At 41.3% G+C, this 17371-nt stretch overlaps 1 protein-coding gene across 1 annotated transcript in view; it reads right to left on the reverse strand.

Annotated features, from left to right (window-relative positions):
- The window catches only part of hsd11b2 (hydroxysteroid (11-beta) dehydrogenase 2), a 64508-nt gene extending 47563 nt beyond the window's left edge, over positions 1–16945 (reverse strand). The window contains exon 1 of the mRNA XM_087995952.1: positions 15943–16945. Within this exon, the coding sequence (XP_087852078.1) occupies positions 15943–16213 (271 nt within the window). The 5' untranslated portion in view covers positions 16214–16945. The remainder of the gene's footprint in view (positions 1–15942) is intronic.
- Between the last annotated feature and the right edge of the window lie 426 nt (positions 16946–17371).

A 17371-nucleotide genomic window follows, 5' to 3' on the forward strand; every position in this document is an offset into this window, starting at 1 on the left:
GAGGGGTGAATTTACAGTTCATTCATACAATTCCCATCATTAACATTATGAAAGAACGCTGAGGTTGTACAGGACGTTGGTGAGGCCGCTTCTGGAGTACAGTGTCCAGTTCTGGTTGCCCTGTTATAGGTAGGATATTAATAAGCTGGAGAAGGTTAAGAAAAGATTGATCAGGATGTTGCCAGGAATGGAGGGTTTGAATTATAAGGAGAGGCTGGATAGGCTGGCATTAGTTTCAATGGAGCATGGAGCATGGGAGATTGAGAGATTACCTTATAGAGGTTTATAAAATAATGATGGGGATAGATAAGGCGAATGTCAGGTGTCTTTTGCCTCGGGTGGGGGATTTCAAGACTAGATTGTACATTTTTAAGTTGAGAGGAAAAAAAGTTTAATAAAGACATGATGGGCAAATGCTTTACACAGTGTGATTCGTGTGTGCAATGAACTTCCAGAGGAAATAGCGGATGCGGGTACAGTTACAATGTTTAAAAGACATTTAGATAAATACATGAATAAGAAATGTTCAGAACAATACGGGTCAAGCGTGTGCAGGTGAGACTAGTTTATTTTGGGATTATGGTTGGCATGGACTGGTTGAACCAAAGGGTCTGTTTCCGTGTTGTATGACGCTACAACTCTAGAATGATCACAGAACAGGAAAACGTGAAAGGACATTTATTGTTTGTTTTATTTAATTAATTATGGTTTATTTGAAGTTGGAGTTTCAAATACAAGATTAATTTGTATTTAATAAACATATATTTGCAAGGAGCTGCTCCTCCAATCAGATGGCCCGACTGTGCTGTTACATGTTACTGGTGAGCCTATCAGCAGCAAAGGTGGGAGAGCACCAGCCTGTGATTAGAAGAGCTGTAAGAAGCCTAAGGCCTGGAGCTCTGGTGGGGACTGGGTCTGAGACGAGGAGAAGACTTTCAGGAAGACTCTCCCTTGAAGAGAACGGGAAGGAGATGAGAATCACATCATGGGGAGAAGTCAATGAATGTCAAAATGGTGGAGGGGAACAACAAATTGGACTGTGAAAGGTGAGGGGGGAATTGATAGACTGCTGGATCACGTCTGATAATTGTTTTTACTTTTGAAAAAATAAATTACCATTAATCATGTTTTGTTTCTGCACTTATCCAATGGCCATCTTCTCCTGCCTTCCATCTTATCATAGACTTTCCCTTTAATCGTCCCTCTCTTCTCCTCACCATTTCCCTCCCTCTTTACATGCTTATAACTTCCATCTTGAACTTTTCCCAAATCTGATGAAATATAGTATTAACTGTTTTTCTCTCTCTACATATGCTACCTGACTTGCTGGGTATCTTGAGAATTTTCTGGTTTGATTCCATTCTCTGTGCTCCGCACAGATTGAATGAAATACTGAACCAGTCCGAGGATGGATGAGATAAGAAGGTTGGTGAGAAGCAAGTTGGAGAGAAAAGGAGAAATGGTAATTAATGAGGGAATCAGGCTCTCATAGGCAATAAATATTTTGAAAGCAGAGAGAATTATCAGCAAGCAAGGAAGTTTAGAGGAACACAATTTATTGGACTAACCACAGTAGTAGTTGATGATAGAGGAATTGAAGAAGAAATCATCTTCTGTTGGAGAGGCAGCGTGTGCACATGATGGTGAGAAGTCTGTGGAAAGGACTGAATAAAAGGATGAGACTCTTGTCGGGCGTGAGGAAGGGGTTGGATTTCTATTTTATTCAAAATAATGCTACTCAATCTGTTTTCTCCCCAGGAGTGGGCAGCTTGTTCCTCAGTTTAACGTTTAATCTGACTAAGAACAGCTCCGACAGTGCAGCACCTTCCCAGTACTGCACCGAAGCACCTACCCAGATTATTTTCCTCAATCTATACTGGCTGACTTGAACCCACAATTGAAGGCGAGAAAGCTTGCAGTGATCCTCAGCTGATATCTTGAAGCGAGGGAAACCTAGGTTGTGGACTTCTGGATTCACCTTCTGTGGATGGCAGAAATAACTAAGTATGAGGACAAGGATGTTGCCAGGATTGGAGGATTTGAGCTATCGGGAAAGGCTGAACAGGCTGGGACTGTTTTCCCTGGACCGTCGAAGGTGGAGGGGTGACCTTATAGAAGTTTACAAAATTATGAGGGGCATGGATAGGATAAATAGGCAAAGTCTTTTCCCTGGGGTCGGGGCGCCCAGAACTAGAGGGCATAGGTTTAGGGTGAGAGGGGAAAGATATAAAAGAGACCTATGGGGCAACGTTTTCCACACAGAGTGTGGTACGTGTATGGAATGAGCTGCCAGAGGAAGAGGAGGCTGGTACAATTGCAACATTTAAGAGGCATTTGGATGGATATATGAATAGGAAGGGTTTGGAGGGATATGGGCTGGGTGCTGGCAGGTGGGACTAGATTGGGTTGGGATATCTGGTTGGCATGGACAGGTTGGACCAAAGGGTCTGTTTCCATGCTGTACATCTCTATGATGGAGAGAAGGCAACTCTTTATTTCATTTGCTGTGAGTGCCAAGGTTTCTTTATCGTAACTATTTTGAGTACTTATTTCCTATTATGCTATGGGATGGCATTGCTGGAGTTTGAAGCTTTCTGCTTTTGACAGCAACACGGAACCATGTGGAGACCAACTACACCACCAGGAGAGAGTGCCTAAACAACAAGAGTCCTGCTAGAACAATGTTTCAGTTTCTCATTCCAGCCATCTTTGAGGCCTCTTTGAGCAAAATAGCCAATTTACTGTCAATTAGTGCAAAATTATGAGCAACTTTGGTGGACTGCTGCCCAGTTGGAACCAGGTGGAGATTGCATAACCTCATTTCAGTGAAGGACCCAGACAGCTGTGAGGTGGTGCTGCCGTCGCTGTGCAAGGCTGGGCTGCAGTCAGAATGCTCACAAAACAGAGAGAATACTGCTTTTACTAAAATATATCACACGGTTGCAAGAGCAGCTGTAAACAGACGCCCAGAAATTTCACTGTCTTGTGACATAGCGCACAACGTGCACCACTGACTGCTCGTCTCAGATGTTATTTGAAGAAAAATGGACTCATCAAACCTGTTCTCCTTCTCAGAAGCTGATCTGTTGTTCAGTTCTGGCCCTAAAGCTTGTTTCATTTACCATAGTTAAATGTCGACTCTGACCTTTTTGAAGATCACTCTCTCAAAATTCTCTGGATTCAACTACCTACCAGCCTTCTTCCCAACCATGACCACCAATATCCCAGATTGTTTGAACATTTCCTTTAATTTTCTTTATACGGATGTTTTTTAAACAATGCTTGTTCATCTCAAGACAAACACAATTGGAATGGAATGTACTGAAGTGAATTTTTAGAACCTATCTTCCTGCAATCTGATTTGAAATTCCTTTGTAACAAACTAATTTGTTTTTTCTAAAAGAAGTACTGACATCAATGTTGTCATCATGTGTGCCTGGTCTGTTCTGCTCTGTGAAGAAAGATTTCTGAGAAATCACCAGTTCATAATCAGGATGTGCCACAATATCTAAATAATTGTCAAAACTGCTGTAATTGTTCAATGCTCGAGAGCAAGATGCAGAGCAGAATCATTCTGTTCCCCTGTCCATTTTACATTCGGTCAGCCCTGCTATCTCAGTTGGGCTTCAGTACTCCTGGGATCAAGAGACAGAAGGGTAAGAAATAAAACAAAGTTCAGGTACATCTCCCACCCCCAAAATGCTATCAGCATGAACAGAAATGTTGTATGCTGTCAACTGTGATCTTCAAAGATTCTTAGGCCATGTTATTCCCTAACAACTTGGCTCATCGACCAGAAATCTTTATTAGTAATTCAGCAGCAGACATGGGATTGCGTTAATTTTTAAAAAAAGGTGCAAGTAGAGGTGTCACTTAGGGTGGCCAGCACTTGAGAAAACTTGTCATATGCAGAAGGGACTGCTGGACATTTTTAAGGCGTTTGGACTGGAGTGCAAAATATCTTGGGTACTGGCCAAGTTACAGACCTGTAACTACAGGCAGATTAGTCATTCCGCCAGCCAGCAGACTAGTATATTCTCTGCTCACTAGCTGCTTACTAGCAGTTTCTCAAGAACTGTCTGGCTTGGGTGGCCACTGGACATGATCCCTTTGGCCTGTCTGACATTGTTTGGGAGATTCCTGCCAAATGTAGCCCAGGGGATCAGACAGAAAAGTTTGGAACCTTATAGTTGAAATCTCTCCACCAGACTTAGAATCATAGATTGTCTCCAGTGTGGAAGCAGACCATTCAGCCCATCTACTCCATACCGACTCTCTGAACACATCCAATCACACCCCACCTCTGTAACCCTGCATTTCCCATGGCTAACCCATCTAACCAGCACATCCCTGGACACTTTGGGACAACTTAGCATGATCAATCCACCTAACTTGTGTATCTTTGGACTGTGGGAGGAAACCAGAGCACCCAGAGAAAACACACAAAAACATAGGGAGAATGTGCAAACTCCACACAGACAGTCACCCAAGGCTGGAATCAAACCCAGGTCCCTGGTGCTGTGAGGCATCAGTGCTAACCACTGAGCCCACATGATTTTAGCACAACTGCACAGGAGGAACTGAAGACTTTAAATTCTCTAATTGTCTAACTTATACAATATTAGATTTTACATAAATCCATTACGTGTCAAAATGTCACAACATTACTTAATATAAGGAATTGCTTCTTTGTTCCTGAATGCTGAAATATAATTACAAATTCAGGGCAGTTATTTTATAATCAACATTAAACCACATTTCTGAAATAAACATTCAATCTATTTTGCAGATGGCCCTCATCAAAGGAGGAGAGCATGTCCTGATGCTGCAGGAACTGCCTGCTCTATTTTGAAACCCGCTGTAGAAACCCAAGAGTCCATCCAAACCACAAGTGCGTCTGCAGGAGTATATACCCTTCAGATCACCACGGCTCCTCAATGTATTATGGGCACATGCCACAGCCCTCTGGCCCGCTGACAAGACTGCTGTCAGTGACTCAGATCACCAGACTGGTATCTGAGTATGGTATGACACGCTAATCATCATCTGAACAGGAGACAACCAATTGGAAAACCTTTGGCATCAATGACACTCAATCTTTGACATTGATAACATGTGTTTGAATCACAGAAAATAATGTTGCTTTGAGAGATACCGAAGTACCTCAACTATTTTTAAAAAACACAATAACATCTGACAGAAGTCTAGTGATTTCTTTAGGATCGAATAGCATTGTGATCAGAAGCTTTAGTTACTTCATTATACTCACTGGGCCTTCATTGTACTGTGGATTAATGAAACATACAGTGCAATGAATCACTGGCTGAAAGCCCAAATGATCAAATAAGAAACTTCTTTGAAGTTTTGACCCAAACAAAAGTAAATAGGAAGTAAATAATACTGAGTCATTTCAAAACATGCTTGCACAAGACACCATTAGTGTGCAGTATCAAATTTCCAAAATTCTATGGTTGGTGTTTGGAAAAAATTGTGCATTTATTGTTCAACTATTATTTTCTTACAACTAACATGAGGTTTTTTAATGTTATTTCTTTTCCATATACATAAGTTTCATTATTATCAGAAACAATCTTGCCAATTAGGGCAGTTCTTCCCAAAGTTATGGGGAAAATGTCAGGACCCCAAGTAAGCTACAGTTTCAATCTCCTGGGATCTGGGGCAATGATGGCCACCACAGAGCTGCAGCCAAATTATAATAACTATTCAAGGGGTCTCCCTGCTATCATGGGACCCCTTCTCCACTCTCAGTCTTCATTGAAAATCAGAGAATCCCTGCAATGTGGAAGCAGACCATTTATCCCATCAAGTCCACATTGACCTACCAAAGAGCATCCCACCCAGACCCACCCCCCTCTACGCTATCCCTGTAATCCTGCATTTCACGTACCTAATCCACTAACCTGCACGTCTTCGTGCTGTGGGAGGAAACCGGAACACTCAGAGGAAATCCAGTCTCCACATAGACAGTCACCAGAGGGTGGGATTGAACTCAAGTCCCTGGTGCTGTGAGGCAGCAGTGCTAACCACTGAGTGCCACTGTGCCATCCAAAAGAGAAGTTGCCACTATTTTCAGCCTCAATTTGGGGTTCCACTGGGGAAACATTTGGGAAACACGATACTCAGGAACACTCAGCCCAATGGAAGGCAGAAAGAATGGTGTTTTGTAAAGGATGATCAAACGTAAGATGCAACATGGTATTGTTCTACAGAAAAGATACAGCAAAAGAGAAAAAAAACACACTCACCTCTGGGTTCCATCACACTAGTACATTTTTTGACATAATGTAATATTGAGATACACTTGCTGACATATTTCACTCTGTGCTTGTACCTTTAATTAATGATTTACAATTAGAACACAGCAGTGTGTTAGTTGTTCATATTTTTTAATATCGTGGAACCAATTCTATTAAAAGCAGCTTCACATAATATTAAAGGCCCAAATATATTTTATTTGCTTTTGCTTACATTCTGGAGCAGAATTTAAACTATTACTAGCAAGACAGAAAATAAAGACTTACACTGGCCATCACCAAGTTTTTCCAAGCTGCAGAGGTAAGTACTGTATCGACAGCTTAGGTCAACAACTCAATCTGTCCCTCAATTAAAGAATCATATAGTATAGAAGAGGCCCTTCAGCCCATCAAGTCTGTACAACTAAACATTTACTATTTACATGTGATCCACTTCCCCACACTAAAGTTCACCAACACGAATCTTCAAGTGCCCATTCAAGTGTTTTTTAAAAGTTGAGGTTTTTTACCTCAACGACCCTCCCAGGCAGAGCATTCAGACCCCGCCATCCTCTGGATGAAAAAGAGTTTCCTCAAATCCCCTCCATTCCTCTATTTTAAAATTATTTCTTCTTCAACGAAGAGAAACAGCTGATTTCCATTCACCTTGGCCATGTACTTCTTAATCTTATACATCTATCAGGTTGTCCCCTCAACCTTCTCTGTTCCAAAGAAAATAGCCCGAGTTTATAAAACTGAAACTGCTCTAGCCCAGGCAACAGCCTGGTGAATCTCCTCTGCAGCCCCTCCAATGTAATCACGTTCTCCCTACAGTGCGGTGACCAGAACGGCACATGGTAGTCTAACTTTGGCCTAACCAAAGTTCAGTACAGCTCCAACATAAGCTTCCTGCTTTATTAATCATGGCATAGACTATAAAAGGCAAGTATCCCTTATGCTTTCTTAACTACACTATTAACCTGCCCTGCTGCCTTCAGAGTTTTTTGGACAAGTATCCCAAGATACCTCTGTTCTTCGGAGCTTCCCGGTGACCTGCCATTCATTGACTATGCCCTTGTTTTTTTCCTCTTCCAAAGTGCATCACATCACATTCATCAGGATTAAATTCTATCGGATACTGATCTATCCATCTGACCAATCCGTTTATATTTTCCTGTAACCTAACATCTTCCTCCTCACTGTCAACTGCCCGCCAATCTTTGTGTTATCCACAAATTTATTTAATACACACTCCCAATGTTCTCATCTACAGTACATCATTTATGATTATCAGAAACAAAAAGGTACCCGGCACTGATCCCTGTGGAACGCCACTGCACATTGGACCCAATGGTCACACAAATAGTCACTTCCCTCTGTCTCCTATCATTAAGCCAGTTTGGATCCATCTTGCCAAGTTACCCTGGATCCCATGAGTTTTTACCTCCTTTTTGAGTTTCCCAAGTGGGACCTTGTAAAAAGGCCTTGCTGAAATTCATATAAACTACATCAATCACTCCACTCTCATCCAAACCCTTGGTCACCTCCTCAAAAATTCTACCAGTTCTTTTAGGCATGACCTCCCTCTGACAAACCCATGCTGACTATCCCTGATCAATAGCACAGTGTTGACTTCAGAGTTATTTATTAAAGGCAGGAATTCCACAAGTAGGAATGAGGGAATGATCCAGGCCACATGTTTTCATTCTTGACATTTATAAATACAATAAATCTTTGTACTGGAGCAAATTTTTACACTGACAATATTTCTTTTCTTTCATCCTATGTGAAATGTCCCCTAATAATAATCAATAAATTGGCTAACTGGGATTCAATAAACTTAATTGTCAAGATATACAAGAATTAATCTGTTCAGTTCTATGAACGTTGAAAATCAATTGTTGGTACACACTCCCCAGACCAAAGGTTTCAGTCAGAACCAAACAATTTCTGTCCCTATCTCCGTTATCTCTAACAGTCCCACAACACATTGAGATCAGTACATTTTCCCAACTCTGTACTCATTTGAGTCTATTCATCACTTCCCCACTTCACCAGCTACCTAGTCTCCAAACTATGAAAATCCCTCCTGAAAATCTCCCCCCTGTCTGTCTTGAAACTATTCTTAATATTCAGCTATTTAGTAACCAGTCCAATACTTCAGTTATTTTGGTACCCTCTAACAACTGCTGGCTTCATAGTCAGTCAAACTCTTCCTAATTACACTCCAATTGGGTTCCACAGAGCAATTTACCATGTTAAAAGGATACTATTTAATGCAGATGGTTGTTTCCCAAGCATCCATTTCTCTCTAAACGATGGAGGATTGAATTACTGTAACCATTCATGGTTGAGGTGGCATAGTGGCTCAGTGGTTAGCATTGCTGCCTCACAGCGGCAGGGACCTGGGTTCAATTCCACCTTGGGCAACTGTCTGTGTAGACTTTGCGCATTCACCCCTTGTCTGTATGGGTTTGCAGGACCACAATCCAAAGGTGTGCAGGTTAGGTGGATTAGCTGTGGGAAATGCAGGATTATGGGGATGGGGGTCCGGGTATGATACTCTTCAAAGAATCAATGTGGGATCAATGTGGATGGACTCAATGGGCTGAAGAGCCTGCTTCCACATTGTCGGGATTCTATGATAGCAGTAGCTATAAAAACATATCACCACACAGGTCATCTACTACTACTGCCCCTAGAAACTAACTTAAAAGAAAGTTTAACATAGGGAAATAGATGGACCCACTCTACTGTTACTTTGGAAAAAAAGAACTTAAACACAACAAAAACAAGAACCTGTGAGATAAAGTCTTGTCAATTCCAAATAGTGGTGTCTGAGGAAAATAAAGTAATACAATAGAAGGAGGAGAAAGATCATGAAGGAAAAATGGCAGTGAAGAAATAGAACATGTAGAACATAGAAGCGGCACAAGACAATTAGGGTTGGCGAGGGCAGCTTTCTTCAGGTCAACTGAACTGAGCAATCTCAGAAAGATTACTTACAGTGTGGAAACAGGCCCTTCGGCCCAACAAGTCCACACCGACCCGCCGAAGCGCAACCCACCCATACCCCGACATTTACCCCTTTAACCTAACACTATGGGCAATTTAGCATGGCCAATTCACCTGACCCGCACATCTTTTGGACTGTGGGAGGAAACCGGAGCACCCGGAGGAAACCCACGCAGACACGGGGAGAATGTGCAAACTCCACACAGTCAGTCGCCTGAGTCGGGAATTGAACCCGGGTCTCTGGCGCTGTGAGGCAGCAGTGCTAACCACTGTGCCACCGTGCCGCCCACCAATTCTCCAATTATTATTTCCAACAGAGTAAGTGAATTGGACTGGAGTCTAAACTGAAATCAGATTTTTAAAAACGTGTGACTTGAATAGAAATGACTTGAAATTCCTCAGTTTGAAAACAACATATATTTAGGGATTGGCAGCACAACATGGAACTATAATGCATTGAAACTATCAAAGGTTTTGTCCTCCTCCTGCCTGGTCCCACCCATTGCCACTGATTTGGAAACTGGACCACCAGATCTACACCAATTGTTGTTCAAACAGCCTTTTAAATACCATATCCCCCACCTCATCCCTTCTCATTGACATCATGAGAGGGGAACTCTTTTGGTACCAGTGGACAGCTTTGGGATACTTGCCTTTGTTAGTCAAGGCATTGAATACAAAGTAAGGAGGTTATGATGGAGCTATACAGGATGTTGGTTAGGAGTATTCTCTAGTTTTGGTCACCTTGCAGTTATACAAGAGCAAGAAGGTGTTGTTGAATTTTTAAAAGACTCTTGTTAGATTTCATTTGGAGTACTGTCTGCAGTTGTGGGTGCCATGTTATAGGAAAGATGTAAATGCATTGGAAAGAATGCAGAAGCAATTTACAGAGAATAATTCTGGAAATGAGAAACTCTACTTCTGAGAATAGTTTGTGAAAGGAGGAGAGAAGTTTTAATAGAGGTTTTGAACATCATGAAAGGGCTGGATAGAGTAGTTAGGATGAAGCTGTTTTCCTGTTTGTAAAAGGAGCGAGAACAAGAAAACATGGATTTAAAATGATCTGAAAATGAAGTAAGGACGATGTGAGGAAAGACCTGTCCTTACAGTGTGTAGTGAGGAAATGGAATGCACTGCCTGGAAATGTGTTGGATGCACATTCAGTGCAGGGCATTGGATGATGATTGGATAAAAACAGTGTACAAGGCTATGGTGAAAAGCAGGAGAGCATATGAAGAGCCAGTGCGCACACAGTGGGCCAAATGGCCTCCCACACCATAACAATTCTGTGATTCAGAGTTTTCTGTGTGACTGAACTTTCGGAATCTGTATAGGTAAATGGTATGACTATGATGTCACCAGATCTGCTGAGTTTCTCCACCACTTATATTTTTTATTTCAGCATTGCAGTATTTTACTTTAATGACTGAGTGTTGCAAATCTTGCATGACCAGAACACATATTGCAGGTGAAGCAATTTCCAGCATGATGGCAGCATTTCAGCAATTGGCACAGTTAGTATCAGCAATCCTTGTAACACGAGATTCTATAGTTGTCTGTGTGCATGTCTGTGTGCGCGCGTGTGTGCGTGTCTGAGTGTCTGTGTGTGTATATCTGTGTCTGTGTTTGCACGTGTGTGTTTATGCATGACTCCTTCATGATCATGGAAAAAATTTGTATTTGGGCTTTGAGGAAGGCAGTGCATGCCGGCAGAAATTTGGCCAAAATTCTTTAATTTTCTCATGAGGTGGAATTGGGTCCTTTACCTCTTGGTCATAGAGACACAGAGTTTTCACAGTATGAATAAAAGCCATTCTGCCAATTGTACACATAACAGTCGTGAGCATCTATCTATTCTAATCCCATTTCCAGCATCCAACCCATCGCCTCGAATGCTGTGATCTTCCATATTCTTATCTAAATAGTTCCTAAATATCTTCAGGATTCATACTTCTACCACCCTTTCAGGCATTGAGTTCCAGAAATTCACCACCCTCAGAGTGAAAAATTGTTTTCTCATTAACCCTTCTGTTCCTTTCCTTTATACTATGCCATGTGGTTATATGCTCACCTAGCCTCTCATCATTATCTGAAACACTCCAGCCCAGGCAACATGCTGGTGGATCTCCTCTACACCTTCTCTTGCGTAATCACATCCTTCCCATAACATGGCACCCACAACTGCAGACAGTACTCCAAATGAGATTTAACGAGAGACTTTTAAAAATTCAACATCACCTCCTTGCTCTTGCATCACTGCCCATTTAATAATGCCAAGGAAACTATGCTTTATTAACCGCTGTCTCCACCTGTCCCAGCAGTTTCAATGATCTGTGCACATTTGGAACCAGGTTACTCTGCTCCTGCACCCCATTTATAATTGTGCCCCTAATTGTTATTGTCTTTCAGTGTTCTTCCTACCAAATTGCATCACCTCACACTTCTCTGCATTGAACCTAATCTGCCATCTAATCACTGATTCCACCAACTTGACAATGTCCTTTTGAAATTTCACACTGTTCTCATCACAGTTCACAATCCTTCAGATTTTGTGTCAACTGGAAACTTTGGAATTGGCCCCTGCACACCAAAACCCAGAATATTATGATAAGGTAAAACCACGGACCCAGAGAACCATAGCATTGCTTTCTCATTGGACAGAGACGACTGAAGTTAGCTTAACCCGAGGGTCACCACACCTCAAGCAAGGGGAGGGGTTCAGACCCATCATGGCGACCTCAGCCGGTTCAGAAATTGAATTCGCACCATTGGTGTCACTCTGCATCACAAACCAGCCATCCAGCTAACTAAACCCATTAATACATATCAGGGAAAGCAAGCATCCCAATAGGACCCCTGGGGAACTCACCACAAATCTACCAAAAATATCCAGTGACCATTACTCAACCAATCTTATATCCACTAAGCTACTGTTCATTTTATACCTTGACCTTTAATTTCCCTCACAAGTCTGTTGTGCAGCACTGTGTCAAATGCCTTCTGAAAATCTATGTATATTAGAGCAACAGCATTACCCTCATTAAGCCTTTCTGTTACCTTTTCAAAAAAACTCCAGCAAGCTAGGTTAATCACAATTTCTTTCGAATCAACCTCCCTTTTTCCATATGACTTCTAATTCTAACCTGAGTAATTGTTTCTAGAAGCTTGCCCGCCCCCAAAGCTAAACTTGACTGGTCCATAATTGCTGGGACTGATCTTACAAAGTCTCTTGATCAAGGCCATAATGTTTGCAACTATTCCGTCTACTGGTACCTCCCCCAAGTCCAGGAAGACTGAAGATTATGGCCAATTCACTCCCAATTTCTATCCCCACTAATTTCAAAATCCTTGGATGCATCTCATGTCATCCTGGTGCCTTGCCAACTTTAAGTCTATCTAAGGCTTCTTCTTTATTAATTTTGAACCTTTTTAGTGATAGAATTCCCTCCACTGTCACCATGGCCCAAGCAGGATCCTCCTCTTTTTGAGACAGATACAAAGTATTCATTTAACACTTCAGCCATGACCGGTGCCTTTATGTGTTAATCCCATCTTTTAGTCTCTAATCAGTCCTATGCCTTTTTTAATCATGCTTTTACTATTATATGCCAACAGGATATTTTAGTATTTTTCTTTGTTAGCTGCTAGTATTTTCTCCTAATTCTTCTTTGCTTCAATTATTTGGTTTTTCACCTCCTGCCAAACCTTCGATATTCCTCTTGGTTTTCACCTGTATATTCTGCCTTACATTTCTGATGTATCTGCAAAAGATATTTTATTTGTTGACCCTGTAACATTTGGTATTGCATTTAGTTTGACATCTGAAAAGTCATCTGAAAAGCTTTAAATTTTTTTAACAAATTCAATTATTTTATCACATGTTCTTACATTTGAAGGAACATCAGTCTTTTCCAAATGTATAGTGCTGAATGAATTCAGCTTTTGTAATATTATTAACTGTAGTAATATCATACATCACGAATGATTGCAAAAAATCCCATGTAACATTTTTATAAATTACAATTGACTATTCTGACCTCCATGTCAGAAAATATGTGCCCAGAAAGTAAGCAGGATTCAGTTAACCACAGGAATAGGCCCCTACAGCTTGGGATTATTATTGTACAGTCAATAAATGGAACAAAGTAAGGTTTGTTTAATTTTCTGGTTTGCATTTTGATCCTATTAGATTTGCAGACCACAGTGAAGTAGAGCAAAAAAAAGTAAGAGGACACGATACTAACACAAAAAAAATGATTTGAGCTGACTTGGAGAAATGTTGATTTGTGGTTATGATTTGTTAATAGCTAAAAGGCAATCTTCCCAAAATGTTTGCAGTGTGCTGACTTATAGCAACAAGAAACCTTGGCTCTGAAACATCAAATGAATGAGGAAGATGGTTTAAGTAGAGGAAGATGAAAAAGTAGTGAAGTGAATAAACTAGGCTGTGTTTCTGTGAAAAACAGTGGGATCTGTACACAACTCACTTCAGGAACACTCTAAAATGTGTTGCTGTCTTCTTGGCAAGTGGGGCTGTCCTGCACATTTCGAAAAAGAAAAGATACAGCTGTTGCACAATGCTAATGACAGCTGATGTTCTCATAGCAGCAGACAGAACGTCTGTCCTAATCTGACCCTTTCTTCAGTGGAACTTTTAACCGTTGCCAAGGTGATCTGCAGTTGTGCTAATGGCAATCTGGAAGAACTTTCCCTTCACTGTGCCCCAAAGATCTTGGATACCAATGAGATCTTTGTAGCACACCCCTATCATCAACTAATCCAGTCACAAAAGGACATATTTACAAATACCAAATGAGCATTTAGTCATCAACTTACTGACAGGATCTGTTTATTATTTCGGATTCAGGATTTATTAATATAGGAGGGTGTAATGCCTTGGAGTTCGAGAAGAACATCAATGGTAATTTGTAAAAATAAAACAAAGCAAATTTCTCATCTACCACTGCGACCCCAGTTTCCCCTCACCGTCCCACATCTCTACCCCAGCCATCCCACAATCCTACCCTGGTCGCCCCTCATCACCCTAATCTCCCCTCACCATTCCACACCCCTAGCCAGTCTCCTCTCACCATCCCACAACACAACACAACACAGTTTCCACTCACCCTGCACCCCCCAGTCTCCCGTTACCACCCCATCTCCCCCACCCATCTTATACCCCCTAAGCCTAGTTTGTCCTCAACACACCAGTGTCCCCTCACTACTCCACCCCAATCTCCCTTTGCCACCCCACCCATTTACCCCAGACAGTCAAAGTTCTGCTACATTTGTAGAATCCTCTATTTAATCCATTTCTTGAGCATAACATTCACTTATAGGCATCACACCCTGAGGGGTTCTGTACATCAGTTTTGGAGGGCAGAGCACAAATTCTGCAGTTTTATAATGGGATTCCTTGGTTAAACTATGAGAATATTAGGATTTTTTTTACTATAGAAGATCAAAGGGAGATCTAATGGACATTTGAGAATGATTAAAGAAATGGGCAGGCTAGAGTGAAACTGTTTCATGTGGTGGGAAAATGAGGGAATTTAATCATAAAATTAGAGCAAAGCCATTCAGGGATGATATTAGAAAGAAGTACTTCCCTTTGCTTTTGTTGAAATCTGGAACTTGCTTCTTTCAACAGTTGATTTCAGTTAGATTAATAGATTAACTTCAAGTTGGATTAATTTTAAACTTCATTTGACAATTTTTTTAAGATGCAAGGCAGCCAAGATCAAATTTGATTGTGTTGTAAGCACAGTGGCTGACTTCCTCATACCCACACTACTCTGTTAAAGAGAAACAAGTTTACAAATTATCATTGGTTTATGAATACATAAGATTTGTCAGACTAGTAATCATCAATCACTGGTTTCAGAGTGAGTTGATGCTGATTTGTAGACAGCTAGTAGGCTGGACTTAGTACAACAGTTAATGGCTGGAAATACTTTATTAAAAGAATGTGAAGGCAATAATTGCAGTCGCAGAGGACTGCCCTTTCCCCTGGTGTCTGGACCCTGCTGATCTAGTAAAACTTTGCCCATTTGTCCTCTGCCATTGATAGCATTGAAAGGACGAGAGAAATGGGAAGAGATTGGTAAAAGAATCATATATGCATGTTAAAAATTTGTTCCCCACTTCAACAGAATAATTTAGTTGTGATGAAAACCTGCAAAATGTTTTCCAGGAGAGATTAGATTATTTTTTATAATGGAATATTTCAATTTTGTTCCATTTTATTTTACAAAATAGGATGGGTCATTTGACATGGGTAGAAACACAGCATGAAGAAGCCCCAAAATTTCAGCACAATGATCACTCTCAAACAATCTCCGTTCTCTGAGGTGTTTCATAGGGAAAATGCAGCATCACTTGGAAGCAAGTGACAGAATCTGAGACAGCCCAATATTTTGCCACTATGGAAGTATGCCACAGACATAAAAGGATTGTACACAGTGCAACACATGTTTTATCATTTCAGAACCCCAGAGGCTAGTCACTGAAGCATACTTAATAAGATTTAAACTGGTCTATTAACAATTTAAACTAATAATCTCCCCATAACAGAATGCATTTCTATTTACAAATATTTGACAGCATGCATTTTTTTTCAAGATTCACTTACGAAACTCAAACACGTGTTTTTCAGTAACAGGGTGCCTCTTACCTGTAATGAGCACAGCCTTTCCCTGCACAGATAACTTAGGAGAGGAAAGTGACTGAAAGGCGAGCAAGCATACAGCAGTGAAAACCAGAACCCCTGACAAGCCGGCCAGATACATGCAACAGATCCTCTCCAGGAACAGAAGGAGAATCGCATAAATGATCAGGCGATGAGTCAGTTGCAGTTCAGACATGAACAGCCTCAGGAAAGCGACAATGCCTAGCACGGTGATAACACACGTATAAACTAGAAAGGAGCTGGAATAGTCCTCCATTGATTCTGGCAGACGCACACTTTGCAGCTGGTCCAAGTCTTGACTGCTTCAAAGACAGTACTTATAGTATAGACTGTTCGAAGAAACGAGTAGCCCCAAAAGGGGGAGGGACTATGGAAATATGCACCAGTTTAAATAGTTATAGAAAACTTAAAACTCGGCAGTTTGAAGGAACGATTTCAAATCTTAAACCGAGAGCTGGCGGCTTTGCTTCAGATCAGCTAATTAGAAAGTACCCCACGTTTGTTTTCAACTTTGAAAGAAAAACACATCGAAGCTGAAAGAATATCTGCCATTTGATGTTGGAAAGCTGCCAAGAGGCTGAACTTTAATCTGCGAGGTGACTTCTCAGCAACAGAGAATCACCATCTTTCATTAAAAACCATACAATAAAAGCACCGGTCAGGTGGAACATCCAGTACATGTTTGCAGGTCCTGGCGTGGCCAGTGCAATCGAAGGTTAAATGTCTCCAGGGGTCGTGAAAGTGGCTGGGAATCGGGGTATTGTAAGTCGTGAAATGTCACAATTAGGGAAAATGAAGTATTACAGAAGCGGCTGTTAATTGGGTTTCCAAGTAATGGATCAGTCAGTCGAACTCAGAGTCCGCTTTGAAATTCCAAAGAACACGCTCCACCGTTGCTCAATGTTTTACCATTCAACTTTGATTAGCAAAGCGTACAGCTAACCTCGTGTCCAGGATATTTAAACGATCAACTTCCGGGAAACCTGTAAAAGCCACGACCAAAATTCTGTTTGCTGCGACCTACAGAGTTAATCCGTTTTCTTCGGTGAAAACGTTCAGCTATTGTGATGCACAGCCATGGGGAATTTCAAATACAATGGGATAGGTCATTGAACAATTTCCCAATTGCACGCTCTCCCAATTGTTTGGGTGACCTGTTCAGTGGTCTTTGTCACCTTGATCCTGTCAGCCCTGGCTAAACCAGTCTGAACCGGATTCAAACAGCAGACATCCCTGTCATTTTCTAGATTTGGTCCCCACTTCAACAGCTATAGAAAGAGGATGATCAGGTTGGGGCTGTTTAACCTGGAGCGTTGGAGGCTGAGGGGTGACCTTATAAAGGTTTATAAAATCGTGAGGGGCATGGATAGGATAAATAGACAAAGTCTTTTCCCTGGGGTCCGGGAGTCCAGAA

This window comes from Chiloscyllium plagiosum, unplaced genomic scaffold (assembly GCF_037043375.1).
Source record: "Chiloscyllium plagiosum isolate Xiang-an unplaced genomic scaffold, Cpla_swu_hap1 HiC_scaffold_17, whole genome shotgun sequence".
NCBI lineage: Eukaryota > Metazoa > Chordata > Chondrichthyes > Orectolobiformes > Hemiscylliidae > Chiloscyllium > Chiloscyllium plagiosum.